The sequence below is a fragment of the Neoarius graeffei genome, chromosome 5 (assembly GCF_027579695.1).
Source record: "Neoarius graeffei isolate fNeoGra1 chromosome 5, fNeoGra1.pri, whole genome shotgun sequence".
Lineage (NCBI taxonomy): Eukaryota > Metazoa > Chordata > Actinopteri > Siluriformes > Ariidae > Neoarius > Neoarius graeffei.
The window spans coordinates 40,714,259-40,723,373 of record NC_083573.1 but is presented as its reverse complement, the minus strand read 5'-3'; the positions used below and the strand labels follow the sequence as shown (position 1 = coordinate 40,723,373).

The window sequence follows — 9,115 nt, the reverse complement described above, 5'->3', positions numbered from 1 at the left end:
AAACTGTTTTTGATACTCTACTTTCGCCTCACGCCTCTGTACTTGAGTCATCCCCCTGGTGGCCTAGTGGGGGGTTTGCTGGATTATCACACCAGTGACCTGGGTTCAAATCCCAGCAAAACCCTAACATCCAGGGTGTACCCTGCCTTTCACCCGTAGTCAGCTGGCATAGGCTCCAGCTTGCCTGTGACCCTGTAGAACAGGATAAAGCAGCTAGAGATGATGAGATTTTGTAAAACATATTTATATTTTTAAATTGTTTTTCATTAAGAAATAAAACATTGTAGTATTTTCCTTAAAGTAAATAAAGCAAACCATTTCAGGATTTCTAGCCAAAGCAGATCCAGTTGAAAGCAGAAGATACGCTTGCTAATTATAGAATGAGAGGGCAATGGAGATTTAGACACAACAGTGGCTTATCAGTGTGAGCAATTTATGTTTCATGTGACAGTCCAGTCACCTGTTGGATTTCTTCATCCCATACAGAACTCAAAGCTGATTTTTGCAACTTGATTAATCTGGTGAATAAAAAGCATGAGGGAAATAGCAAAGGTGATTTGAAAATATATTGTATTGGACATGTAAATTATATCTAATTAAATAGAAATTAATAGAAATAGGAATTTGTGTGCTGATCCCTTTTTTTTTTTTGTAATGGCACAGGAAGCTCTACTGGAGCACTCTTTGTAGAAGTCAACTGTACAGTAACTTGAATGCCATTCCAGATTTATTACTGCCCAGAGTGAATAATGGGAGAATGCAGGTCAATGTCTGAAACATGTGCTTGCAACCAAATATAGAATCCTGAGGAAAACATGTAGGGGGTGGAGGGGTGACGAACACATGCCCAGAAAAACCCTCCAGTCTCTGCTGTAGTCCAGTGTGGACATATGCTGTCAAACATCTAATAGTCATCAGCTGTTATTAGGACCACTGAGTCTGTTTGAAAGCAAGCTGTGGCTTTTAGGAGACACAAAAGCTGATATTATAATCAATACTTCACTGAGGAGTTAGAGATAGAGAAAACATAAACAGAAGCAGCTATGGATTCTCGGCTTTTCAAGCAGATTCAGTGTTCTGTGTGTTTGGGGGAATTTACAGATCCGGTGAGTCTACTGTGTGATCACACTTTCTGCAGGCAATGTATAAGTAACCACTCGCAGACCAGCAGCCGCTTACGGTTGTGTCCCGAATGCCGTCGACCATATACTATGTGGGACCTACGATCTAACCGGGTCCTCAGGAACATGGTGGATGCTGTGAGGGAGCACCTCACAGAACAACAAGCCATAAGGGACAGGGACATGTCTGTCACGGGAGCCAACATGGCGAGAGCAGGATTGCTCATGGAGCCGGAGAAACTAATGTGCTCTGACCACGATGAGAGGCTCAAACTATTCTGTGAGACGGATCAAAAATTGGCATGTCTAATTTGTAGGGATGGTGATAAACACCATGGGCACAAGTTCAAACCAGTGGATGAGGCAGCAAAACCCAAAAAGGTCAGTGGAAGACAATTGTGAGTGACAAAATATGTGAACAACTGAAGCTACTACAAGCTAGGAATTCACTAAGAAAAATAGGAACAAGACAAGAAATATATGCAATATAACAAAATTCTAGGAAGGCGACATTAAAGAACCTATAAGAGTGTATTTCTAGATATCATATATACAGTACTGTGCATAAGTCTTAGGCACATGTAAAGAAATGCTGTAGACCAAAAATCCATCCACCCATTATCTATAGCCGCTGATCCTGTGCAGGGTCGCAGTCAAGCTGGAGCCTGTCCCAGCTGACTATGGGCGAGAGGCGGGGTACACCCTGGACAAGTCACCAGATCATCGCTGACACATCAAGACACACAACCATTCACACTCACACCTACGGTCAATTTAGAGCCACCAGTTAACCTAACCTGCATGTCTTTGGACTGTGGGGGAAACCGGAGCACCCGGAGGAAACCCACACAGACACGGGGAGAACATGCAAACTCCACACAGAAAGGCCCCTGTTGGACACTGGGCTTGAACCCAGAACCTTCTTGCTGTGAGGCGACAGTGTTAACCACTACACCACCATAGACCAAAAATGTCTTAAAAAATAATGAAATGAAATGTGTCAACATTAAAAAATACTATAAATAGCAGTAAGCCATAATAAATGAAACAAAGTCAATATTTGGTGTGAGATGACCCTTTGCTTAAAAAAAAATTAGTAGTCTCGGGTACAGTTAGTGCAGTTTTATAAGGAAATAAGCTGTAGGTTTTACTGAGCATCTTACAGAACCAGCCACGGTTCTTCTGGACACTTTGTCACACTTGCTTCTTAATTTTGCACCAAAACCCAGCAGCCTTCATTATGTTTTCTTTTTTAATCTGAAAAGTGGTCTCTTATGTAATATGCTGCTCAGATACAAACTTTTTTTTCTGTAACATTTAATTTTGTGCTGGAAAACAAATGTTTGGAAATGTAAAATGTTTTTGTACTGACTCGATAATGTCGAAGTCATAAAATAGAAATCTATTACAAAGTTTGTATGAAAAATAATAGGGTGCTTAAGACTTTTGCACAGGACTGTATATGTTCTGCATTATGGGTGATGAAATGTTTTAGTTTGTAGAGTTTTATCAAACTTTGTTAAACACATATTAATCTAAAATTTCTACACTTTAGGAGATGCTAAAAGAACCTCTTGGTTTCCTATCAAAGGAGAACAAAGAGCTGGAAGAGTTGATTAAGAGACAGACCAATGAACTCACAAAAACTGAGGTGAGATGAGCAACTTCTTGGAACGTGTGGCTGACATTCACCATCTGGCCAGTATTTGATATTTAGCAATCATTAATGTCAGTGAAAACTCTCATTAAATGACTCTTTATTGGGTGGTGGAGTCTGTAGTAAGCAAAAATGATGCAACCTGCTTTAGCACCATGAAATAATGGCGTTACAATTTTTTTTTCACTCTCCATAAGGAGCGGTCCAAACAGCTTTCAGCCCAAATCTCAGCTCAGTTCCAGGAGATGCACCAGTTCCTGAGAGAGAAAGAGGAGGAGGTGAAAGCACTGCTTGAGAAAGAAGAGAGGGTTGTGGTGGAGAAGATGCAGAAGAACAGAAATGACATAGAAGAGAAACTAAAAACTGGAAAAGAGCATGAAGAAGTACTAAAATCAGTCATTGAAACTGATCAGCCAGATGGTTTTCTGCAGGTTTGACCTGATTCTGTTTCCACAAATGAATATTAGTTTTCACTCCTGTTGCTTTTATCACATCTGCTAAAGTTGGTGTAGAGCACATACAGCTTCCATCTGTGTCTTGTGCAGTGGTGGACTGAACATGGCCTGGGCTTTGTTGAAGGGATGAGAGAAATTGACAGTTGGTCTAAAAGGAATGAAAATACTTCTCAGTCACCAGAGTGAGTATTGGAAGTGATCTGCATGATAAGATGTTTTGGGCATAAATTCTGATTACAGTATCCACTCAAGGTATAAGTCAAGGGTGAAGGGTCTCAGCGTGACCTCTGATTCACTATTTCTTGGCCCCTATGAAACTCATCTGCAGTTCTTTGTGTGGAAGAAGATGCTTGGCTCCATTAAACCAGGTAACAATAATTTAAAACAACCTTTATTAGATACAACCATTCCTGTTTGTGTACAGACACTATTACCCCTTTTCTACCAAGGCAGTTGCAGGGCCGGTTCAGAGTTTTCAGCCAGGAAAACTGGTTCCAGAGTGGCACCAACTCTTTGCTGGCCTAGAGCCATGAACTGTTTGTCAGGGGCTGGGGTGGGATTATTGTGACCAACAAGACCAGCTAAAACTTTGTGACCACCAATAAAAAAAAAAAGAGTTAGTGTAGCATCTAATCTGACTAACTGAAAGAAGAAGAAGAAGGGGCTAGCAACTGGGAAAGCAGAACCATATACAGTGATGTAACAATGTGGCTCTCTGGTGGCTCTCTAGCCTGTGGAACAGCAAACCAGTTCTTAGAAGGTTCACAAGTTGAACTAGCTCTGAACCAGCACTTGCACCAGCCCAGAACTAGCACCTGATTCATGTTGGTGGATAGGGGGGCATCAATGGCTTAAGTGTTTGTGGACACCTGACCATCACAACCATATGTATTTTTTGGAAAATTCCTTTACAAATGTAATCCCCTTTCCTGTTATAATAACCTCCACCAGATTTTGGAGTGTGGATATGGGGTAGTGTTGTAGTCAAGACCACTTAAACTGAGACCAAATCATGACCAAAACAAGAGTGTATCGAGACTTTGAGGAGTTGAGACCAAGTCAAGACCAAGACCAAAGCAGGGCAAGACAACCAGGGCAAGACCAGGACCTGACCAGTGAGTGTGAAGGGGGTGGGGGAGGTTGACGTCCTTTAACAGGAAGAAAAAATTCAAATTAGCAATGAGTCATATTATAGATCCCTTGCACGTGACATCATGCATCACGTGATACTTCCTTCTGGGGGACAACCAGACACCATCTTTCCTGTAAGCAAGGCTTAGTCTATCTTAAATATGGTTCATTTTTGCGCTGTTTTTGATTGTTCCAATCATTAAAATAGAGAAAAAGATAAAAGGTATTACCAGCTCCCTAGAACTTTGTCTTGAACTTCTGATTGTGACTTAGAAACTTGACTTGGGCATTTCTTTAAAAAGGAAATATCTCTGATCCAGGAGTAAAAGATTTTTTTACAACAGTAGGAAGAACCCAGTATGCCTTTTTATCTGTAACTGTCAGTGAATCCCTTTGTTTCACTCCAGCTTCGAGCCCACAACAATGATACTATGTGAGAACAGCTCTCTCCGAGGCCTGCCATACAGTCGCAATATGCGGCCACCAGCTTGCCATTTTTTTTTCACTGACAATCCACGGAGTTAAAGGTTTTTCAGTCATTCTTTGCTTTTGCTTTGACTTTTGTGACTTTTGCTTACGAGTTTACTTCCGGTGAATGAAGTGGTGGTCAGACAAACTGATTTGGCCGCTGGCATGCAAAGAGCTAGTGAAACCGTCTCCAACTATTTTTGTAGTTTAGAGGCCAATGCACGGTCAAGATACCTTCAGAAAGTTGCTCTTTGCGATGGGATAGACCCTTACATGCTAACAAAGAAGGATTTTTCAGATGATTTGAAAAATTTTCCATCCGTTGCGTTCCCAACACCTCAAACTACCTGGTGCTGCAGACATCGTTCTACACAAACAGATGAAAACCTGGAAGAGCATGGAGGCATACAACTTTTTACATGTGGCTGGGGATCAGGACACTGCAAGATAAATCCTGTATCGTTTTTGCCTGGGTAAGTAGGCATTTTTGGACTTTTTATACACGTCTTTGGGGTGGTTGCTAGGACACTACAAGAATTAGTATCAAGTGTAAACAAACCACATCTGCTTGATTCTCAATCCTCCCTGCTCTTCTCTTCCAGCAAACAATACATTTTTTTTTTAAATGAAGACAGAGAAAATGCAGGGTGGCACGGTGGTGTAGTGGTTAGCGCTGTCGCCTCACAGCAAGAAGGTCCAGGTTCGAGCCCCGTGGCCGGCGAGGGCCTTTCTGTGCGGAGTTTGCATGTTCTCCCCGTGTCCGCGTGGGTTTTCTCCGAGTGCTCCGGTTTCCCCCACAGTCCAAAGACATGCAGGTTAGGTTAACTGGTGACTCTAAATTGACCGTAGGTATGAATGGTTGTCTATGTGTCAGCCCTGTGATGACCTGGCGACTTGTCCAGGGTGTACCCCGCCTTTCGCCTGTAGTCAGCTGGGATAGGCTCCAGCTTGCCTGCGACCCTGTAGAACAGGATAAAGCGGCTAGAGATAATGAGATGAGATGAGAGAAAATGCAGTGAGAAGGTACATTCCAACATCTATGTAGGTAATGCTAGGCCACAAATCTACATCATCACTCCAATTGTTTCGAGGATTTTTGTACGGATCATAACCACTAATAATCTCTAATTTCCACGTATATTTATCCTTTGCTTCCTTCTGACTTAGATTATCCAAATAATCTGGTGATAAAGTTTTTTATCTGTAGCTTTCTTCAAACTACAGACATCTGACATCTTCAATATCACTTGTCTTCAGTATGTAAACAAAGTTCGTTTGTCCCCCAAGACAAGGGTAGCAATGGTTGCTAATGTAAGTGTGACATCAGTGCATAGGTTGCATTTGAAGCAGGAAGTTTTAAATCCAATCACAGGAATGATGTTAACAAATAAATCAGACAATGCATTGGCAAGTTAGTGAAACCCCTGCAGTTGTGGTCTTAATTTGGTCTTGAAATAAAATCCAGAGTCCTCTGTGTCTGAGACTGAGTAAAAATGCAGTCGAGTTCGAGATGAGACCGAGACCTTCAAAAAGTGGTCTTGAGACCGGTCTTGAAGACCAAGACCGGTCTCAAGTACTACAACACCAATGTGGGGATTTTCCCATTCTGCAACAAGGGCATTAGTGAGGTCAGGTATTGATGTTGATGATGCCAGGGGTGCAGTCTGCATTCCAGTTCATCCCAAAGGTGTCTGATCCCCTGAGCAAACCACGTCTTTATGGACCTCACTTTATGCACAGGGGCATTGTCATGCTGGGACACGTTTTGGGGCAGTTAAGTTCCAGTGAAGGGAACTTGTACAGCTACAACATACAAAGACATGCTACACAGCTGTGTACTTCTAACTTTGTGGAAAACCCACATATGGCTGTCATGGTCAGGTGTCTACATACTTTTGGCCATATAGTGTATTAAGCAGGTGTCACTGATTTGCTGCAGTTTTCCAGTGTGTATGGTATATTAATTAAAAAACATTGTGAATAGAATATAAATTGTGAAGTGCACAGAACACAGCCTGTAATTTTTTCCACAGTTCCTGATCGCAATGTAATATCTGACTGTCATGACCCATATTTGAGGGTTTCCTCTGACGGCCGCAGTGTGACTCGGACAGACAAGAAGGGAATTTTCTGTAGTCAGAAAGACTACCGACCACTGGCCAGAACCCACAAGTCCTTTCAGTCTGGGCAGCATTACTGGGAGGTTGATGTTGGGGAAAAGATTGACTGGAGTGTGGGTGTTGATGGTGGATGTATAAGCAACTTAAATAAGAACATCAGGCTCCAGCTGAAACATGACCAAGGCTACTCTGTTAAAGAGAATAGCACAGAGATTGATAAGGAGCTGACAGTAAAGCCACGGAGAATAGGGTTGTACTTGGACTGTGACAGGCATCAGGTTTGCTTCTATAATGCTGATGATATGTCTCTCCTCCATACATCTACTTATTTGTCCTTCACTCCTTATTCTCTGAGTCTGTCACCTGGGGCCTACCTACAGGGCAGGAACACTGACCCATTGACAGTGTGCTGGAACTGATCTACCTCAGTTAAAAAAAAAAAGAAGAAGAAAAAAGGACAATATGTTGCATAAGCTGGTAATGATGATGTTTATGGTGGCAGTTTAGGGCATTTTCCCCCTAACCATTATGATGGGTACCATTCAAATTACCATCATTATATTATGCAAGATACAGGAAGTCATACAATGCTTAAAGATGGCTGGTCCTTGATAAATTGAAGCATTCATTTTCAGGTGGGGCATAAAAACGACTTACTAAAATTAGTGTACACTTTATGTATGATAAACCTCATTCTGTAAGCTTGATACAATATGTAACTACAGTGGTGCTTGAAAGTTTGCGAACCCTTTAGAATTTTCTATATTTCTCATAAATATGACCTAAAACATCATCAGATTTTCACACAAGCCCTAAAAGTAGATAAAGAGAACCCAGTTAAACAAATGAGACAAAAATATTATACTTGGTCATTTATTTATTGAGGAAAATGATCCAATATTACATATCTGTGAGTGGCAAAAGTATGTGAACCTTTGCTTTCAGTATCTGGTGTGACCCCTTTGTGCAGCAATAACTGCAACTAAACATTTCTGGTAACTGCTGATCAGTCCTGCACACCGGCTTGGAGGAATTTTAGCCCATTCCTCCATACAGAACAGCTTCAACTCTGGGACGTTGGTGGGTTTCTTCACATGAACTGCTCGCTTCAGGTCCTTCCACAACATTTTGATTGGATTAAGGTCAGGACTTTGACTTGGCCATTCCAAAACATTAACTTTTATTCTTCTTTAACCATTCTTTGGTAGAATGACTTGTGTGCTTAGGGTCGTTGTCTTGCTGCATGACCCACCTTCTCTTGAGATTCAGTTCATGTACAGATGTCCTGACATTTTCCTTTAGAATTCACTGGTATAATTCAGAATTCATTGTTCCATCAATGATGGCAAGCCGTCCTGGCCCAGATGCAGCAAAACAGGCCCAAACCATGATTACTGTTGTTTCACAGATGGGATAAGGTTCTTATGCTGGAATGCAGTATTTTCCTTTCTCCAAACATAACGCTTCTCATTTAAACCAAAAAGTTCTATTTTGGTCTCATCCGTCCACAGAACATTTTTCCAATAGCCTTCTGGCTTGTCTACACGATCTTCAGCAAACTGCAGATGAGCAGCAATGTTCTTTTTGGAGAGCAGTGGCTTTCTCCTTGCAACCCTGCCATGCACACCATTGTTGTTCAGTGTTCTCCTGATGGTGGACTCATGAACATTAGCCAATGTGAGAAAGGCCTTCAGTTGCTTAGAAGTTACCCTGGGGTCCTTTGTGACCTCACCGACTATTACACGCCTTGCTCTTGGAGTGATCTTTGTTGGTTGACCACTCCTGGGGAGGGTAACAATGGTCTTGGATTTCCTCCATTTGTACACAATCTGTCTGACTGTGGATTGGTGGAGTCCAAATTTTAGAGATGGTTTTGTAACCTTTTCCAGTCTGATGAGCATCAAGAACGCTTTTTCTGAGGTCCTCAGAAATCTCCTTTATTCGTGCCATGATACACTTTAAGTCTAGGCTGAAAACATATCTGTTTAGTCAAGCCTTTTGTTAAGTGTTTATGAGGTAAAGGTGTAGATCTGGAGGGTCCTCACCTTTAGTAGTGAGGTAGTGAGTGCGTTTACATGCACATAGAGAAAATCGAATTTCTGCCGTTGCTCAACTGAAATCGAAGTTCTAAATGCCATGGATACACCTTAGCTAGGCTGAAAT

General features: G+C 41.7%; 1 protein-coding gene across 1 annotated transcript; it reads left to right on the top strand.

Annotated features, from left to right (window-relative positions):
• Nucleotides 1-955: 955 nt before the first annotated feature.
• trim109 (tripartite motif containing 109) lies at nt 956-7,522 on the top strand. The gene is made up of 6 exons (XM_060920521.1): nt 956-1,502; nt 2,677-2,772; nt 2,976-3,209; nt 3,324-3,415; nt 3,486-3,601; nt 6,866-7,522. The coding sequence occupies exons 1-6, from the start codon at nt 1,044-1,046 to the stop codon at nt 7,369-7,371; spliced, it is 1,503 nt and encodes a 500-aa protein (XP_060776504.1). The 5' UTR covers nt 956-1,043; the 3' UTR covers nt 7,372-7,522.
• Nucleotides 7,523-9,115: the final 1,593 nt, after the last annotated feature.